At 40.7% G+C, this 21,817-nt stretch overlaps 1 protein-coding gene across 2 annotated transcripts in view; it reads right to left on the bottom strand.

Annotated features, from left to right (window-relative positions):
• CDH18 (cadherin 18) overlaps positions 1-21,817 on the bottom strand; it is a 601,306-nt gene that overhangs the window by 2,980 nt on the left and 576,509 nt on the right. For both annotated transcript variants that reach the window (XM_044293327.1, XM_044293328.1), the window contains exons 9-10: positions 16,567-16,684; positions 15,697-15,948 (exon numbers count right to left, since the gene is read on the bottom strand). In XM_044293327.1, the coding sequence (XP_044149262.1) occupies positions 15,697-15,948; positions 16,567-16,684 (370 nt within the window). The remainder of the gene's footprint in view (positions 1-15,696; positions 15,949-16,566; positions 16,685-21,817) is intronic.

The following is a 21,817-nucleotide window of genomic DNA, read 5'->3' as shown; positions in this document are numbered from 1 at the left end:
TCATTTTCTTATTTATACACTCATTAGAGCAGTGTATATAGACCTGATAGTTTAAATAATATGAAATCTATTTATTTAAGGAGATGATAAAGCTTAGGTAGTATTAACGTATTTGTAGTATATGATATTTGTAATGTTTAATTTTTCCTCAGTCTTTTAAAGTCTTTTAATTGGTGAATATAGTAATTATTTGCACTTAGTTTTGGCACTCATCTCAAGTTAAAAACAACAAATCTATTCCCACTTTAATCACCTTGCATATTCTTGATCACTATAATTAGTGTTGATTATTGTTTTGCATTTTATATACTGTACATTTGCATGTGATTAGACTATAACTATATTAGGACTATAGAAAACATTTCAGGTTTATATACTTAGTATATTTCGTTTTTCTTATTATTTAAACTTGGATGAATATTTTATGTCATACAAATTAAATCTTGAAAGTTTTGTTATAAACTTTCATCTCTTCTGACAAGGCAGCATTTGAGTAAATGATATATTCTGTCAAGCTGATGCAAATCAGAAAAATCCCACGGCACATGCCTAGGCTTTGTCTATGTTCATCATCACCTTAAACAAATGTTTCAGTACGTGACATATTCAGCAAGTGGAATTTGAAGTTCTTTAATAAATCTTTTTTTAGTTAAAATCATAAACATGATGACTTATATAACTGCTATGTTTACATATATGCTAGACAATTCTCTGATAGTAAAGATTTTTCTTAGTCATCTATTGCATATCCATTGAGAGACTAGGGATCACAAGTGGCAGACACATCCAGACACACAAAGAATGGAAATGAGGCTACATGTCTTTCTCAATTCTAGTCCATGGGAAATATGACAAAAGCTGTGCAAATTCAAACTGTTCTTCTGATAGATATGGTTCCCAGAGGTGGATCTTCCATAATAGTGGAAACATTCCGTCTTGTTTTCCCATCTTCCTATGACTGGTCATGCTGAAAGTGGCCTGAGAGATCAAGTAATTAAATTGGTGTGTACTCTAGCAATAAGCTGTCTTACAGAGCTAACCATGAAATAACTAGCCATTAGCAAGCCTTGTTTATTGAGCAACAAAATAGTGACTTTACAAACTATTTTTTGAACGTATTGACAATGCAGAGACACCATGGGGGAATTTATCACTGTAGGTGTATTTGAGGTGAGTTTTTAGATTGTGGTTGCTACAGTATATGCACCTGTGTCAAATTTAGGAACATGGTGCAGAGAATTAATACATTTGAAGAATATGCAATGTGTGTACACCTATTTAAGTAAAAGTATGTCTTGGTGTTGCTGTGGAGTTGTGATATTTTTTGCGCTCTTCAAAAATGTGTCACAAACATGATCTACTCTTAAATTCTTGCCAAATTTTCACTCCACATCTATAGGTGCAATTATAGAAGTACTAAAATAACAAAGTTTTTGCCCAAATGACCCACAAAAAGTGACAAAGCCCCTACTTGCAACTTTTTTAAGCCAAAATGATGGTGTGTATGGCTTGATAAATCCACCCCCCCCCCCCTCCTATTTTAAGGACAAAGCATATTTTGACCTTAATGGGGAAAAAAATATTTTTCAAATCTGATGTGTCACTTTATGTGGTAATAACTTTGGAATGCTTCTACATAACCAAACAATTATGACATATTTTTATTGTAAAATATTGTACTTTATGTTAAATTGGATTTATGTTGCAAATTTGGGTTGCTATGTTTTGTGTTTTTTCCTAAAAAATCCAAAATGTAACAAAACATTTTGAAATTTAAAAATTCATATTTTTAACCCCTTTACCACCTCCGCTATACATGTACAGTGGAAGTGGGCAGTGGGAGCCATAGCCACCAGGTTTCTGCAGAGGCCCCGGCAAATGTATGCAATCAGCCATATGGCTGATTGCATATATTAAACCCCACAGATGACATAAGTATAAAGTATACAAGTGCTGCGCTATTATAATCATACCGACCTGGAGAATTAAGGTAACAGGTCAATTTTACAACAACAACAATGTAAAATAAAACAGCAACAAAAAACTCTATAAAACTATGGTGGAATTGGATTTTCCCCCCAATTCTACCCTATTTGCATCATATTGCATGTGCAATATTAAATGGTGCCATTAAAAAAGACAAATCATATGCAATATTAAATGGTGCCATTATAAAGGACAAATTGTCCAGCAAAAAGCGAGCCCTCATATACAGTACCTATGCGAATGGGAAAATAAAAAGTTATAACTCTGGGAAGGTGAAGAGTGAAAAAAAAAATGCAAAAAAAGAAAATTGCAGGGTCTCTAAGGGTTAATACAGATAATCATGCCAGAAAAAAAAGTATATTTTTAGCATTTTCCATGTGTTTATTTTATGTTTCCATCATTTTTAGGAAGTACATTTATTTTTTAGGGAGGCAGCAATTTTGCTAATAAAAAATAAAAAATAAAAAAAACATTCCAAATATTTCCCAGTTCAGTTCTGAAGTGGCTTTAAGAGACCTATTTATTAGAATCTCCCATAAATCACCCCATTAAAAACACCTGAACTCCTCAAAGTATTCAAAATTACATTTAAATGTATTAAATATAATTATTACCCTGAATCTGAAGTTTTTTGGGGGGGTTTAAATATCCAATGTATATGGCCCTAGAATGATATTTGACTAATGGCTTCAGAATTTAAGGAGCTGTCATGCCCTGTAATGTGGATGTTCTGATGAGATTTTTCACAGTTGCTGCACGTGACTTGCTCTGACAGTTTGTTTTGTTGTGGGTTCGAACTGAATCCCACCTCCTCCCAGGTGTTGTTTGTTAGGTAATTGGTGAGGCTATTTATTTCTCCCTCTCCCTATAGCCTTTGTGGGTTATAGTTCTGCCTTGTGTGAGCTCTGGAAGTTTGGTGGATCGTCTGCTCCAACACATCTCTAGAAAATTCCTTTTCCCTTTTTCCTTCTGTGTCTGTTTTTACTAGGCCTCTAGGGTGACGCTAGCTCCTTCGGTTGTTGAAGGAGTTGGGTGTCTATTTTCCATTTCCCTACAGCTGAGGGTTTGGTTCAGTGTGTTATAGTCTTAGGTACGTGAGCATGTGCATATCTACCATCGAGATATGGACATGGGCATAGCAGCTTAGGGAAAGTGTTTTAGGGATTGCTAGGAGGTGACCCCTTTGTTCCCTAGCATTTGTGGCCTAGTCAGTTGTTCTGTTTCCTTCTCTTATCTTACCTACTGTGACAGGAGCACCTTGTAGATTTTGGGTCTACATTTTTTAGGAGGGTTTTTTGGGCGCCATTTCAGGTTTGCAAAGACCTTGAGTTGCTAAAATACAACACCTTCCCCAAAGGCCCCATTTTGGAAACTACACCTCTCAAAGGATTAATATATGATGACAGAGAGCATTTTGACCAAACAGGTGTTTCATAGAATTAATTACAATTTAGTAATGTAAATCAAAAAATTGCACATTAACAATAATATGTAGGTTTAGTTGAAATGTATTAATTTATAAGTGTTAACAGGAGAAAAGGAATCCTAAAAAGGTATATTTCATTTCTCCAGAATATAGCAATACCATATATGTGGTTATAACCTGCTAAGTGTATAGGGTGCAGTAATAGTTTTGACCCCATATGTGTTTCATAGAATTTATTTACATTGGAATCTGAAAATACATTTTTTTATTTTTTCCAATGGTACATTGCTTTAGCCATGGATTTTTCAATTATTTAGGGTGCAAAAGGAGAAAACTCATCACATAAATTGTTATGCAATTTCACCTGAATACAGAAATACTCAGGTACATATTCAGGTACATTGACTATTTTTTTGGGAGGGCAAGGGGAACAAAATGTGCAATTCTTAGATTTATTATTATTATTATTATTATTATTATTATTATTATTATTATTATTTCATTTTTAATGGGGTTCTCCGTGTGGAATATATGATATGAAAGCTCTATTCTGCAGGTTCATATAATTATGGTGATACCAGACCCATACTATTGCACCTCAATCAATTAGAATATCATTAAAAAGTTAATTTATTTCAGTAATTTAATTCAAAGCATGAAACTCATATTATATAGATTCAATACACACAGAGTTATCTATTTCAATCATTTATGCATTTTCATGTTGATGAATATGGCTTACAATTAATTAAAAAAAAAAACTTTAGTATCTTTCAAAAATTATAATATAATACAGTACCAATTAAAAACTATTTTTAATATTGAAATGCCCTACTAAAAAGTATATACAGTATATGCAGGCAATAATTAGTCAGGTCTCCCTTTTGCATGAATTACTGTATCAATGTGGTGTGGCATGGAGGTGATCAATCTTTGGCTCTGTTTCAGTGTTATGAAAGCCCAGGTTACTTTGATATTGCTCTTCAGCTCGTCTTCCTTGTTGGGTCTGCTGTCTCTTATGTTTCTCTTGACCATACCCCATAGATTCTCTTTGGGCTTTAGGTCAGGCGAGTTGGCTAGCTAATCAAACACACAGTGATACAGTGGTTAATAAACCAGGTATTGGTACTTTTGGCAGTGTGGGCAGGTGTCAAGTCCTGCTGGAAAATGAAATCAGCATCTCCAGAAAGTTTGTCAGCAGAGGGAATCATGGAGTGATCTTAAATTTCCTGGCAGATGGCTGTGCTGACTACACCAGCAGATGTCAGCTCCTCAAACCATTGCTGACAGTGGAAAATTCACAAGCAACTTGGATTTTGTTCCTCTCCACTCTTCCTCCAGATTCTGGGACCTTGATTTCCAAATGAAATACATTACCTTCTTAGCTGAAAACAACACCATAGACCACTGATTTTTCACCTTACCCCAGGTAAGACACTTATGATGTTGTCTGTGGGTAATGGGTGGCTTGACACAGTAAATGTGAGAGTTGCAGATTATGTTCTGGATATGTCTGTGTGTGGTGGCTTTTGAAGCATTGCTTGTAGTCAAAATCCACTCCTTGTGAATCTCCTCCAAATTCTTAAAAGGCCCTTTCTTGACAATCCTTTCATGTCTGTGGTTATCCCTTTTGCACCTTTTTCTAGTACACTTTTCTCTTCAACTCACAACACTTTGTGAACAGCTAGCTATTTTAGCAATGACCTTTTGTGGCCTACAAGTAGGGATGAGCGAACTCGAACTGTATAGTTCGGGTTCGTACCGAATTTTGGGGTGTCCGTGACACAGACCCGAACCCGGACATTTTCGTAAAAGTCCGGGTTCGGGTTCGGTGTTCGTCGCTTTCTTGGCGCTTTTGTGACGCTTTCTTGGCGCTTTTTGAAAGGCTGCAAAGCAGCCAATCAAAAAGCGTCATACTACTTGCCCAGAGACGCCGTCACAGCCATGCCTACTATTGGCATGGCTGTGATTGGCCAGAGCACCATGTGATCCAGCCTCTATTTAAGCTGGAGTCACATAGCGCCGCCCGTCACTCTGCTCTGATTAGCGTAGGGAGAGGTTGCGGCTGCGACAGTAGGGCGAGATTAGGCAGATTAACTCCTCCAAAGGACTTGATTAATTAATCGATCTGCAGCTGTGCATCATTGAGCTGCTGAAATTCAATTGCTCACTGTTTTTAGGCTGCCCAGACCGTTTGTCAGTCACTTTTTTCTGGGGTGATCGGCGGCCATTTTGTGTCTTGTGGTGCGCCAGCACAAGCTGCGACCAAGTGCATTTAACCCTCAATGGTGTGGTTGTTTTTTGGCTAAAGCCTACATCAGGGTGAAGCTGTCACACCAAGTGCATTTAACCAGCAATAGTCTGTTTATTTTTTGGCCATATACTACATCAGGGGCAAGCTGCGCCTGTCACCAAGTGCATTTAACCCTCAGTAGTGTGGTTGGTCAAGCTGTCACACCAAGTGCAATTAACCAGCAATAGTGTGGTTATTTTTTGGCCATATCCCAGTCTAATTCTGTCAGTAAATCCATACCGGTCACCCAGCGCCTAAATACTAGGCCTCAAATTTATATCCCGCTAAATCTGTCGTAACTGCTGTACTGTTCTGGCTGGGCAAGTTATTTAGTGTCCGTCAAAGCACATTTTTTGTTCTGGGTTGAAATACAATTCCCAATTTAGCAATTTCATAATTTAGTGGTTTCTGCTATATCAGAGCTATTTGAAATCTATCCCTAAAAGGGTATATAATATTCAAGGTGCACATAGGGTCATTCAGAATAACTTCACACACATGCTACTGTGCATTTCCAAGTCTAATTCTGTCAGTAAATCCATACCGGTCACCCAGCGCCTAAATACTAGGCCTCAAATTTATATCCCGCTAAATCTGTCGTTACCGCTGTACTGTTCTGGCTGGGCAAGTTATTTAGTGTCCGTCAAAGCACATTTTTTGTTCTGGGTTGAAATACAATTCCCAATTTAGCAATTTCATAATTTAGTGGTTTCTGCTGTATCAGAGCTATTTGAAATCTATCCCTAAAAGGGTATATAATATTCAAGGTGCACATAGGGTCATTCAGAATAACTTCACACACACGCTACTGTGCATTTCCAAGTCTAATTCTGTCAGTAAATCCATACCGGTCACCCAGCGCCTAAATACTAGGCCTCAAATTTATATCCCGCTAAATCTGTCGTTACCGCTGTACTGTTCTGGCTGGGCAAGTTATTTAGTGTCCGTCAAAGCACATTTTTTGTTCTGGGTTGAAATACAATTCCCAATTTAGCAATTTCATAATTTAGTGGTTTCTGCTGTATCAGAGCTATTTGAAATCTATCCCTAAAAGGGTATATAATATTCAAGGTGCACATAGGGTCATTCAGAATAACTTCACACACACGCTACTGTGCATTTCCAAGTCTAATTCTGTCAGTAAATCCATACCGGTCACCCAGCTGCCTAAATACTAGGCCTCAAATTTATATCCCGCTAAATCTGTCGTTACCACTTTACTGTTCTGGCCGGGGCAAGTTATTTAGTGTCCGTCAAAGCACATTTTTTGTTCTGGGTTGAAATACAATTCCCAATTTAGCAATTTCATAATTTAGTGGTTTCTGCTGTATCAGAGCTATTTGAAATCTATCCCTAAAAGGGTACATAATATTCAAGGTGCACATAGGGTCATTCAGAATAACTTCACACACACGCTACTGTGCATTTCCAAGTCTAATTCTGTCAGTAAATCCATACCGGTCACCCAGCGCCTAAATACTAGGCCTCAAATTTATATCCCGCTAAATCTGTATTTACCGCTGTACTGTTCTGGCTGGGCAAGTTATTTAGTGTTGGTCAAAGCACATTTTTTGTTCTGGGTTGAAATACAATTCCCAATTTAGCAATTTCATAATTTAGTGGTTTCTGCTGTATCAGAGCTATTTGAAATCTATCCCTAAAAGGGTACATAATATTCAAGGTGCACATAGGGTCATTCAGAATAACTTCACACACACGCTACTGTGCATTTCCAAGTCTAATTCTGTCAGTAAATCTATACCGGTCACCCAGCGCCTAAATACTAGGCCTCAAATTTATATTCAGCTGAATTTGAATACAATACATTGGGCCAAATAATATTTTTTTTGTTGTGGTGAACGATAACAATGAGGAAAACATCTAGTAAGGGACGCGGATGTGGACATGGTCGTGGTGGTGTTAGTGGACCCTCTGGTGCTGGGAGAGGACGTGGCCGTTCTGCCACATCCACACGTCCTAGTGTACCAACTACCTCAGGTCCCAGTAGCCGCCAGAATTTACAGCGATATATGGTGGGGCCCAATGCCGTTCTAAGGATGGTAAGGCCTGAGCAGGTACAGGCATTAGTCAATTGGGTGGCCGACAGTGGATCCAGCACATTCACATTATCTCCCACCCAGTCTTCTGCAGAAAGCGCACAGATGGCACCTGAAAACCAACCCCATCAGTCTGTCACATCACCCCCATGCATATCAGGGAAACTGTCTGAGCCTCAAGTTATGCAGCAGTCTCTTATGCTGTTTGAAGACTCTGCTGGCAGGGTTTCCCAAGGGCATCCACCTAGCCCTTCCCCAGCGGTGGAAGACATAGACTGCACTGACGCACAACCACTTATGTTTCCTGATGATGAGGACATGGGAATACCACCTCAGCATGTCTCTGATGATGACGAAACACAGGTGCCAACTGCTGCGTCTTTCTGCAGTGTGCAGACTGAACAGGAGGTCAGGGATCAAGACTGGGTGGAAGACGATGCAGGGGACGATGAGGTCCTAGACCCCACATGGAATGAAGGTTGTGCCACTGACTTTCACAGTTCGGAGGAAGAGGCAGTGGTGAGACCGAGCCAACAGCGTAGCAAAAGAGGGAGCAGTGGGCAAAAGCAGAACACCCGCCGCCAAGAGACTCCGCCTGCTACTGACCGCCGCCATCTGGGACCGAGCACCCCAAAGGCAGCTTCAAGGAGTTCCCTGGCATGGCACTTCTTCAAACAATGTGCTGACGACAAGACCCGAGTGGTTTGCACGCTGTGCCATCAGAGCCTGAAGCGAGGCATTAACGTTCTGAACCTGAGCACAACCTGCATGACCAGGCACCTGCATGCAAAGCATGAACTGCAGTGGAGTAAACACCTTAAAACCAAGGAAGTCACTCAGGCTCCCCCTGCTACCTCTTCTGCTGCTGCCGCCTCGGCCTCTTCTGCTGCTGCCGCCTCGGCCTCTTCCTCCGCCTCTGGAGGAACGTTGGCACCTGCCGCCCAGCAAACAGGGGATGTACCACCACCACCTCCGTCACCAAGCGTCTTAACCATGTCACACGGCAGCGTTCAGCTCTCCATCTCACAAACATTTCAGAGAAAGCGTAAATTCCCACCTAGCCACCCTCGATCCCTGGCCCTGAATCCCCGCATTTCTAAACTACTGGCCTATGAAATGCTGTCATTTAGGCTGGTGGACACAGACAGCTTCAAACAGCTCAAGTCGCTTGCTGTCCCACAGTATGTTGTTCCCAACCGCCACTACTTCTCCAAGAGAGCCGTGCCTTCCCTGCACAACCAAGTATCCGATAAAATCAAGTGTGCACTGCGCAACGCCATCTGTAGCAAGGTCCACCTAACCACAGATACGTGGACCAGTAAGCACGGCCAGGGACGCTATATCTCCCTAACTGCACACTGGGTAAATGTAGTGGCAGCTGGGCCCCAGGCGGAGAGCTGTTTGGCGCACGTCCTTCCGCCGCCAAGGATCGCAGGGCAACATTCTTTGCCTCCTGTTGCCACCTCCTCCTTCTCGGCTTCCTCCTCCTCTTCTTCCACCTGCTCATCCAGTCAGCCACACACCTTCACCACCAACTTCAGCACAGCCCGGGGTAAACGTCAGCAGGCCATTCTGAAACTCATATGTTTGGGGGACAGGCCCCACACCGCACAGGAGTTGTGGCGGGGTATAGAACAACAGACCGACGAGTGGTTGCTGCTGGTGAGCCTCAAGCCCGGCCTGGTGGTGTGCGATAATGGGCGAAATCTCGATGCAGCTCTGGGACTAGCCGGTTTGACGCACATCCCTTGCCTGGCGCATGTGCTGAATTTGGTGGTGCAGAAGTTCATTCACAACTACCCCGACATGTCAGAGCTGCTGCATAAAGTGTGGGCCGTCTGTTCGTGCTTCCGGTGTTCACATCCTGCCGCTGCTCGCCTGTCTGCGCTACAGCGTAACTTCGGCCTTCCCGCTCACCGCCTCATATGCGATGTGCCCACCAGGTGGAACTCCACCTTGCACATGCTGGACAGACTGTGCGAGCAGCAGCAGGCCATAGTGGAGTTTCAGCTGCAGCACGCACGGGTCAGTCGCTCTGCGGAACAGCACCACTTCACCACCAATGACTGGGCCTCCATGCGAGACCTGTGTGCCCTGTTGCGCTGTTTCGAGTACTCCACCAACATGGCCAGTGGCGATGACGCCGTTATCAGCGTTACAATACCACTTCTATGTCTCCTTGAGAAAACACTTAGGGCGATGATGGAAGAGGAGGTGGCCCAGGAGGAGGAGGAGGAGGAGGAAGAGGGGTCATTTTTAGCACTTTCAGGCCAGTCTCTTCGAAGTGACTCAGAGGGAGGTTTTTTGCAACAGCAGAGACCAGGTACAAATGTGGCCAGCCAGGGCCCACTACTGGAGGACGAGGAAGACGAGGATGAGGAGGAGGTGGAGGAGGATGAGGATGAAGCATGGTCACAGTGGGGTGGCACCCAACGCAGCTCGGGCCCATCACTGGTGCGTGGCTGGGGGGAAAGGCAGGACGATGACGATACGCCTCCCACAGAGGACAGCTTGTATTTACCCCTGGGCAGCCTGGCACACATGAGCGACTACATGCTGCAGTGCCTGCGCAACGACAGCAGAGTTGCCCACATTTTAACGTGTGCGGACTACTGGGTTGCCACCCTGCTGGATCCACAGTACAAAGACAATGTGCCCACCTTACTTCCTGCACTGGAGCGTGATAGGAAGATGCGCGAGTACAAGCGCACGTTGGTAGACGCGCTACTTAGAGCATTCCCAAATGTCACAGGGGAACAAGTGGAAGCCCAAGGCCAAGGCAGAGGAGGAGCAAGAGGTCGCCAAGGCAGCTGTGTCACGGCCAGCTCCTCTGAGGGCAGGGTTAGCATGGCAGAGATGTGGAAAAGTTTTGTCAACACGCCACAGCTAACTGCACCACCACCTGATACGCAACGTGTTAGCAGGAGGCAACATTTCACTAACATGGTGGAACAGTACGTGTGCACACCCCTCCACGTACTGACTGATGGTTCGGCCCCATTCAACTTCTGGGTCTCTAAATTGTCCACGTGGCCAGAGCTAGCCTTTTATGCCTTGGAGGTGCTGGCCTGCCCGGCGGCCAGCGTTTTGTCTGAACGTGTATTCAGCACGGCAGGGGGCGTCATTACAGACAAACGCAGCCGCCTGTCTACAGCCAATGTGGACAAGCTGACGTTCATAAAAATGAACCAGGCATGGATCCCACAGGACCTGTCTGTCCCTTGTCCAGATTAGACATTAACTACCTCCCCTTAACCATATATTGTTGTACTCCAGGGCACTTCCTCATTCAATCCTATTTTTATTTTCATTTTACCATTATATTGCGAGGCTACCCAAAGTTGAATGAACCTCTCCTCTGTCTGGGTGCCGGGGCCTAAATATATGCCAATGGACTGTTCCAATGTTGGGTGACGTGAAGCCTGATTCTCTGCTATGACATGCAGACTAATTCTCTGCTGACATGAAGCCAGATCCTCTGTTACAGGACCTCTCTCCTCTGCCTGGGTGCTGGGCCTAAATTTATGAAAATGGACTGTTGCAGTGGTGGGTGACGTGAAGCCTGATTCTCTGCTATGATATGAAGACTGATTCTCTGCTGACATGAAGCCAGATTGTCTGTTACGGGACCTCTCTCCTCTGCCTGGGTGCTGGGCCTAAATTTATGAAAATGGACTGTTGCAGTGGTGGCTGACGTGAAGCCTGATTCTCTGCTATGACATGAAGACTGATTCTCTGCTGACATGAAGCCAGATTGTCTGTTACGGGACCTCTCTCCTCTGCCTGGGTGCTGGGCCTAAACATCTGACAATGGACTGTTGCATTGGTGTCTGACGTGAAGCCTGATTCTCTGCTATGACATGAAGACTGATTCTCTGCTGACATGAAGCCAGATTGTCTGTTACGGGACTTCTCTCCTCTGCCTGGGTGCTGGGCCTAAATATCTGACAATGGACTGTTGCATTGGTGGCTGACGTGAAGCCTGATTCTCTGCTATGATATGAAGACTGATTCTCTGCTGACATGAAGCCAGATTGTCTGTTACGGGACCTCTCTCCTCTGCCTGGGTGCTGGGCCTAAATTTATGAAAATGGACTGTTGCAGTGGTGGGTGACGTGAAGCCTGATTCTCTGCTATGATATGAAGACTGATTCTCTGCTGACATGAAGCCAGATTGTCTGTTACGGGACCTCTCTCCTCTGCCTGGGTGCTGGGCCTAAATATCTGACAATGGACTGTTGCATTGGTGGCTGACGTGAAGCCTGATTCTCTGCTATGATATGAAGACTGATTCTCTGCTGACATGAAGCCAGATTGTCTGTTACGGGACCTCTCTCCTCTGCCTGGGTGCTGGGCCTAAATTTATGAAAATGGACTGTTGCAGTGGTGGGTGACGTGAAGCCTGATTCTCTGCTATGACATGAAGACTGATTCTCTGCTGACATGAAGCCAGATTCTCTGTTACGGGACCTCTCTCCTCTGCCTGGGCGCTGGGCCTAAATATCTGACAATGGACTGTTGCATTGGTGGTTGACGTGAAGCCTGATTCTCTGCTATGACATGAAGACTGATTCTCTGCTGACATGAAGCCAGATTCTCTGTCACGGGACCTCTCTCCTCTGCCTGGGTGCCAAGGCCTAAATATCTGAGAATGGACTGTTCCAGTGGTAGGTGACATGAAGCCAGATTCTCTGCTATGGGACCTCTCTCCAATTGATTTTGGTTAATTTTTATTTATTTAATTTTAATTTTTATTCATTTCCCTATCCACATTTGTTTGCAGGGGATTTACCTACATGTTGCTGCCTTTTGCAGCCCTCTATCCCTTTCCTGGGCTGTTTTACAGCCTTTTTAGTGCCAAAAAGTTCGGGTCCCCATTGACTTCAATGGGGTTCGGGTTCGGGACGAAGTTCGGATCGGGTTCGGATCCCGAACCCGAACATTTTCGGGAAGTTCGGCCGAACTTCTCGAACCCGAACATCCAGGTGTCCGCTCAACTCTATTCATAATTATATAGAGGAAAAATTGAATGTGCGGATTCCTTTTACTGCTGAATGTTGGGTACTGGGTGCTCTTGTCAGGGGCGTGTTCTTGAGTGGGCTTTCAGCAATATAAAAAAAAAAATTCTTTTGTTCAAGAAAATGTTCTTCGCAAGACTCCTGGTAGCACGTTCTTGGTTTTCGCGAGAAGTTCCCAGTATGAATACATGGCTAAATCTAGTAAATACAAATAAGAAATATGAATATATTTTGCATAAGCAAAGAAATACTGAGATAAAATGGTTTAGAATCTGGGGAGATTGGAATCCTTAGAGCTTCCTCCGTTTTTCCATCCCTCTCCCATCTCTCCTTGGTCAGGTTACGGAGGGGTGGAGGTGAAGGGAGGACGGATCGTAGGGTGGTAGGGGAGGTATTTGGGGGGAATTTAGGTTGAAAAAGATGTTAATATTGATATGTTTGTACAAAGTTGAATGTTAATATTGGAATCTTAATAAAGAAAGTTAAATAAAATAAATGCCTTCTCGGGGGGCTGTGCCAAGAAGGGCCATTGGGGGAAAAAAAAAGTGATACCAGATTTATATATATCTTTTTATGTCTTACTGCTTTTGTATCATAAAATCACCATAAAATCATAATACAATTATATTATTTTTTCTTTGCATTGCTACATCTAAGACTCATAACTTATTTATTTTTCAGTGAACCTCACTGTGTGATGGCTTGTTTTTTGTGGAATGGGTTGTAATTTTTATTTGCACTATTTTGGTCTGCATATGATTTTTGATCACTTTGTATACTTTTTTCTGGAAGGTATGGTGATGAAAATAGCAATTCTATTATTGTTTTTTATACATTTTTTCCATTACGCAGGATTAGGATCAGGACCTTATGAATGCAGTTATACCAATTTTGTAAAGTTTTTTAATTATATAAATTTTTAACTAATTATAACTAAGTGAATAAAAAAATTTACTTGAAATTTGTATCTATTTTATGTTACTTTTTAACTTTTTTAAGTCCTACTTGGGGACTTAAATATACAACAATCTAATTGTCATTACCATACATTGCAATAGCCTTCTAATAGTAGTTTTTAATGACCTTTTTCTGTACTGTATTTTTAGTAATATTTTTTACAGTAAAAATACCAGCTTCAGATATTGTTTGAAGATCTGTGGGAAATATTAAATGTAGGCCATAAGTGTTTTATTTATTTCTCTCCTAGTGTTTTGTTGTTCCTGACACTTTTGTTAGTTGGCGTTTGTGCCTTACTGGCTTATTCCCAAAAATGTAGCATGCTTTAGCTTGTGACCTTTTTTTCAAGCATTTTGTAAACAAGGAGGAGAAGAATAGGAGATAAATGCTATATGATAAGCCATTAAAAGGTAACTGTCATTTGTTTTATTTTATTTGATAGTTTATTATAGCTAGGCATGTATACCAGAGTTAGTCTGCCAATGGTTGCCAAAAGATTTGTAATTACCTTATAATAACAGCTTTCATTAATGTCCTCTGTCCCTTTCCACTGCTCCTTAAAAGACAGTTGCTACTGCTCATCTGTCTCTGGCTAGGAAGATAGAGGGGCGGTCCTTCACACTGCATGCCTGCATTAGGCTTCAGAGTGAGGAGGCGTGTCTCTCAGTAATCCAATCTGATTGGCTGGCAGGTAGCTGCTGGCTACAGCAAGTTTGTATGTGACCTGAGGGAATGCAGTTTTTGCCTCAGAGAACTGGCAGAGGAGCCATCTTGAGAAAGTCCTCATAATAAATGATTCAAAACAGACGTAACTCAAGGAAAACAGTGGTAAGTGAAGAAACTAAAGATTGCTTTATGCATAATGCTGCTGCAGCAGTAACATATGCTAAAATTGATTTTTTTTAATGAAAATATGACAGTTGGGGTCCGCAAAATGGGTCCGCATCCATTCCGCAATTTTGCGGAACAGGTGCGGACCCATTCATTTTCAATGGGGCCGGAATGTGCTGTCCGCATTTGCGGATCTACACTTGCGATTGCGAACAAGAAAAGCCATATTCTATCAGAGTTAGGCGATGTGTGGTCCGTAAAATGCAGAACGCACATTGCCAGTGTCCGTGTTTTGCGGATCTGCAATTTGCGGTTCTGCAAAACACATATGAACGTGTCAATGAACCCTTATCCTTTAAAGTTAGATTGGTGGAGGTTTCACTTTCTGCGCTCCTTCTAGTCAGTTGTATGAAGGGGCTGCAGCATTGGAACTGCCTCTTCAAAGTTTATATCAGGTTGCAGACTGGTTCATACTTAGAATGCCATACTTTTCATAGTGGCTGTTTTGATTGTTACAGCTTTATCCCATTCAAGTGAAAGGACAAGCATGCCATTATCAGAACATAAAAAAATGCAGCATACTGAGTAGAACCAAACCTGCAAATGACAGGCCATACATTTTACAATAATAGTGCTGCATAGTAAAGTAACCCCAAATAAAGCTTTGGAGAAGTGGGATATCTATCTTAAATTAAACAAAATTTCTACACTTTGGTTTTAATTGTTCTCAAAATAAAGGCTGTATTACTCGTTACCACGAAGCACAAGGAAATTCAGTTTTGCAACAAATCACATTTTCTCTGAAATTCAGATTAAAGTCCAGTTTGTGAACTTCAATTTGTACAGCCCTAATTATAATGATGAAATAAAACAATTTCATTAAATCTATTTTATGCAGTGAAAGAATATCTTTTAACGGAGGATATGCTATTAATCATTATACAGTATTTTAAGTGATTGAATCAGAACAAAAACTGTCACCACAGTCCAGATGTTTCCAGCTTAATTAACAAATGTGCAAACCACATTTTATTTGCATAAGCATATTTTGAACATATGTTATTTCCAATTTAAACCTAAAAGTCCTTATTAAATACATTCACTGTCATTAATTGTGTTGATGCTCACCAAGTAGAATGACAATGCAAAGCAGAATTGCGATTAAGGCTCCAGTACTAAGTCCAGCAGATGATAGAAAAGCTTCAGCATGGCAAGTTCTTACTCGTCCATCTCTTTCACAGGCACATACTCTAATAGTGAGGGTTCCAGTGCTACTTAAAGATGGGGTCCCACCATCGGTAACAACAATGGGAAGGTAGTAAATATCTTGAGATGTTCTACTAAACTTTCTCCGTCTTGTTAAAATACTTGCTGTATTATCTAACAAAATAAATAATAGCATTATTTGCACTTGAGATGGCTTTTGATTGACCAGATAGGGCAATGAGAGGCAATGAGATATAAGTGGAAGGTACTCTTATATGGAATCTTAGAGTGTATGGGACCTCCAGTTAAAACTATAATGTAATATGTTAGGACTAATATAAGCAACATTATGCCGAACAACAAAACTATCCCTCACAGCTGCAATGATGGCTATTTCTTCCTGAAACAAGGCTGAGTGAGTAGGGTCTATCTCTTGGGCATGCAAATCCAGGCCTCTACTGCTCAGCTCGCATGAGGTGGAGGCTTACAGTGAGTACGGAGGCTTTAAGGAAAGATCATGTCTACTGAAAGTTTTAGACATGCAGAATATTGTTACAGATTACTTTGAAGAAGGAATTGACCTCTAATGGAGTATATTACAAATAGGCTTAGTTAGTAAATTCAGTCAGTAAGTTCCATTAAATATACAAATTATTTTGAAACTGGAGATATGCGTTAAGAAAATGCTGGATAAAATGAGAGAAATTATTCAGTTACACATTTTAGAGGCATTTCATCCTATTATTATACAGCACATAATAGGTAATATAATCAATAGCCAAAATTAATTACCTTCATTATTTCTTAAAGTGAAGTTTGGGTTTTGCGGGTGACTTTCTCGCAGAGAAAAATGAAATTTTTGCCCATTTGCTGTGTCATCTTTATCTACGACTGTGATCGTATGAATAACCTAGTAGAAAGAAAAATATATATCAACCACAGCATTTATTGAAAAATGAAAGTGTGTGTCTTAGAAAGGAGAATATTTCAAATTAATACTCTATGTAGTTCTGAATATATGTATGTTATAACAACAGATCAGAATTTCAACAGCAAAAGGTTGGACAACAATTTATCTGCACCATATGGCAAAAAGCATGATCTTTTTGGCAATCCCATTCCAAAACCATGAGCATAAATATAGAAGTGTGCTGCCTTTCAGTGATGAGCGGCAGGGGTCTTATTCGAATTCGCAATATTTCAGCAAATATTTTGTAGGATATTCACTTTTTGGAATATTCGTCAATTTTTTTTCCATCTGAAGTCATGATTCCTACCTGCTTAAGTTTCTTGACAAGCGACTTAAGCAGGGAGGAATCATAACTTCAGATGGAAAAAAAATGACAAATATTCTAAAAAAAACTAATATATAGCACTATATTCAATATAGTGCTATATATGCATTTTTTAGAATATTCGTCAATGACGAATATTCTAAAAAACAAAAATATATAGCACTAAATAGAATATAGTGCTATATATTAGTTTTTTATAACATTTATCATTTTTTCCATCTGAAGTCATGATTCTTACCTGCTTAAGTTGCTTGTCAAGAAACTTAAGCAGGGAGGAATCAACTTCAGATGGAATTTTTTTTTACGAATATTGAAAAACGAATATATAGCACTATATTCAAAATACTCAAAGTTGTGATGTTCGTTATAAATATTTTTAATTCGAATATTTACGCTCAACACTATTTTAACAGTAGTCCTGACTGTGTGTTTTACTGCAGCTTTCCTGAGTTAGAAGGAAAAAAATAAATAAATAAATAGTAATCTGGAACAGTTATATTATGCATTGCCATACATTAACATCCATGACATTTTTACGTTTCCGTCAACATATGGTAGTTGATGGCTTGTTTTTACTGGACAGGCTGTAGCTATTATGGGTACCATATTTGGCTATATATGACTTTTTCATTGCTTTTTATTAACTTTTTTTTTTTTTTACGGGGTTCACCGTGTGGTTTATTACTTTACTCTAAAGGTTGTTTCAATAATGGTGATATCAGATTTATATATCTATATATATATATATATATATTTCTTTTCATGTCTTACTGCTTTGTATCTATAACAATATCCACTCTTCTCTAAAGGCTTTCCACAAGGTTTTGGAGTGTTGCTGAGGGGATCTTTGACCATTCAATCAAGCATGCACTTGTGAAGTCAGGCATCATGTTGGCTCACAATCAGTGTTCCAAAGTAACCCAAAGGTGATCAAAGAGTTAAAATCAGGGCTCTGTGCAGGCCACTCAAGTTTCTCCATAACAAGCTTATAAAACCATATCTTTGGAGACTCCTTTGTTCACAGGGGCACGGTTATATGTGAACATGAAATAGTCTTTCCCAAATTTTTCTCACAAAGTTATAAGCATGCAATTGACTGAGATGATGCAAATTATCATGCCTCCTTCTCCAAGTTTTACAGTAGGCACTGTAAGTGTGAGTGGTGATTAGAGCAAACATAACTGGAATCATAATTTGAAGAGCTTCAAAAGCAGGTCTTGAAAATAACAGAACATATTAATAACATAGTACAACTAGAACCTATCCAAGGGAATGAACACACCCATTTTTACTTGTAGATTTTTCCAAGCTCAGTGTATGTGTACATTATAATGATATAAACCAATAAAATGAGTATTCTTATCAAATACATTGAATTAAAAAGGAATATCGGGGATAGGGGATCTTGTTTATTTGTATATAGTGTGTATTGAAGTGGTTCTGGGTCTTTTAATATTGATGACCTATCCTCAGGATATGTCTTTGACAAAGCAGCAGTGGACAGAAAGAGGGAAGGAAGATGTCAGGTGCATACAGTGCGTGCTGTCTCCTCATACAGCTGATCAGCGGGGGTTCCAGGTTTCAGTTCTCCGCCAATTTGATATTGATGACCAATCCTGAGGATAAGTCATCAATATAAAAAGCTCAGAGAACCCCTTTAAGAGAACTTGACAATAGGTAAGGTAAGTTAATATTGTTTTTCACAATGAAAGCAGGGGCTTGAGAAATGTCATACTGTCTCTGTTTTTTTGGGGGTTTTTTTTGTGATCAATACCACTGGTGACACTTTTTCCCTCAATCGAAGATGACAATAGTTTGGATTCAAAGGCAATAATGACCCCAAACCATTATGAACATTTATAGTTATAACACTTTCTTTCTTTCTCACACTGAACTGCATTTAACTCAGAAGCTATGAGACCCTCAGATATTTGACATAACTCAATAACTTGAACTGAATACAAATAAATGAACTACCTAAGATTTCTACAAAAGCTAAATGTTTTATTTTCTAGTCTCTAAAAATGTGTTTAAATAGATGTGTGAAATGCCTTTGTCCCATATGCAGGCAAGTTACCATATTCTTGGTGTGTTTATTTCCTGTCTGTGCAACATTAAGCACTTGTACTCTGAACACATGGATATTTCCTCTTCCTTGTAGTACAAGACAACGTACAGCACACACCAGTTTTCTTCACTTTTTGCTGATTCCCGATGCCCATACAGCACTCTGAAGGGATCATGTTCCACATGCTCGGCAGCAAATCATCAATCAGCAAAAAAATAGCAGATCAAACAGGCAGTAATTACATTACTATATTAAAGGAAATGCATCATCAGAAAATAACCTGCTGTTTAAATAACTTTTTTTGTGTATAACTCCTTAATGAGCGGGCAATTTTGCACCTTTGTGACCTTTTTGAAAATTTGTGTCACTTTATGTGGTATTAACTTTGGAACACTTTTACTTATCCAAGCCTTTCTGAGATTGTTTTCTTATGACAAATTGTACTTCATGACAGTCAAAAATTTTAGTTAATATATTTGACCTTCATTTATGGAAAAAATCCCAAATTTCCCCAAAATTTAGAAAAATTAGCAATTTTCAAAATTTACATTTCTTTTTTTGCTTTTAAAACAGAAAGTGATACCTCATGAAATATTTATTACTTAACATTCCACATATGTCCACTTTATGTTGGAATCGTTATGTCATTTTATTTTTTGGGACGTTAGAAGGTTTATAATTCTAGTAGCAATTCTTACATTTTTTTAGAAAATTTCCAAAACCAGCTTTTTAAAGGACCAGTTCAGGTCTGAAGACACTTTGTGGGGCTTGCATAGTAGAAATCCCTCAAAACTGATTTTATAAACTTTGCTAACCCTTTAGGTATTCCACAAGAATTAAATGAAAATGGAGATGACATTTCTAAATTTAAATTTTTTGACAGATTTTCCATTTTAATCAATTTTTTTCTTTAACACATTGAGGGTTAACAGCCCCCAAAAAAACTCAATATTTATTACCCTGGTGGTAATAAATATATTTTCCATTTTAATCAATTTTTTTCTTTAACACATTGAGGGTTAACAGCCCCCAAAAAAACTCAATATTTATTACCCTGGTGGTACCATCACCATGCTGTACGGGCACATGGCAGGGCGCAGAAGAAAAGGCGCTCCATGTGGTTTTTGGAAGGCAGATTTTACTGGACTGGTTTTTAGACACCATGCCCCTTTTGAAGAGGCCCAAATGCATGCTACAGTAGAAACAATCATAACTTTTATGCAATAATAGCACTTTTGAAACAAAACATGTTTTAGTGTCTTCATGGTCTGAGAGCAATAGCTTTTTTTTATTTTTTGGCGGATTGTCTTAGGTAGGGACTAGAGTTGAGCGAACACCTGGATGTTCGGGTTCGAGAAGTTCGGCCGAACATCCCGGAAATGTTCGGGTTCGGGATCCGAACCCGATCCGAACTTCGTCCCGAACCCGAACCCCATTGAAGTCAATGGGGACCCGAACTTTTCGGCACTAAAACGGCTGTAAAACAGCCCAGGAAAGGGCTAGAGGGCTGCAAAAGGCAGCAACATGTAGGTAAATCCCCTGCAAACAAATGTGGATAGGGAAATTAATTAAAATAAAAATTAAATAAATAAAAATTAACCAAAATCAATTGGAGAGAGGTTCCATAGCAGAGAATCTGGCTTCCCGTCACCCACCACTGGAACAGTCCATTCTCAGATATTTAGGCCCCGGCACCCAGGCAGAGGAGAGAGGTCCCGTAACAGACAATCTGGCTTCATGTCAGCAGAGAATCAGTCTTCATGTCATAGCAGAGAATCAGGCTTCACGTCACCCACCACTGTAAGAGTCCATTTTCATAAATTTAGGCCCAGCACCCAGGCAGAGGAGAGAGGTCCCGTAACAGACAATCTGGCTTCATGTCAGCAGAGAATCAGTCTTCATATCATAGCAGAGAATCTGGCTTCCCGTTACCCACCACTGGAACAGTCCATTCTCAGATATTTAGGCCCCGGCACCCAGGCAGAGGAGAGAGGTCCCGTAACAGACAATCTGGCTTCATGTCAGCAGAGAATCAGTCTTCATATCATAGCAGAGAATCAGGCTTCACGTCAGCCACCACTGCAACAGTCCATTGTCATAAATTCAGGCCCAGCACCCAGGCAGAGGAGAGAGGTCCCGTAACAGACAATCTGGCTTCATGTCAGCAGAGAATCAGTCTGCATGTCATAGCAGAGAATGAGGCTTCACGTCACCCACCACTGCAACAGTCCATTTTCATAAATTTAGGCCCAGCACCCAGGCAGAGGAGAGAGGTCCCGTAACAGAGGATCTGGCTTCATGTCACCAGAGAATCAGTCTGCATGTCATAGCAGAGAATCAGGCTTCACGTCACCCACCACTGCAACAGTCCATTTTCATAAATTTAGGCCCAGCACCCAGGCAGAGGAGAGAGGTCCCGTAACAGAGGATCTGGCTTCATGTCACCAGAGAATCAGTCTGCATGTCATAGCAGAGAATCAGGCTTCACGTCAGCCACCACTGCAACAATCCATTGGCATATATTTAGGCCTAGCACACAGGCAGAGGAGAGAGGTCCCGTAACAGACAATCTGGCTTCATGTCAGCAGAGAATCAGTCTTCATATCATAGCAGAGAATCAGGCTTCACGTCAGCCACCAATGCAACAGTCCATTGTCAGATATTTAGGCCCAGCACCCAG

This window comes from Bufo gargarizans, chromosome 5, assembly GCF_014858855.1.
Source record: "Bufo gargarizans isolate SCDJY-AF-19 chromosome 5, ASM1485885v1, whole genome shotgun sequence".
Lineage (NCBI taxonomy): Eukaryota > Metazoa > Chordata > Amphibia > Anura > Bufonidae > Bufo > Bufo gargarizans.
This window is presented reverse-complemented; position numbering and strand designations above follow the sequence as displayed.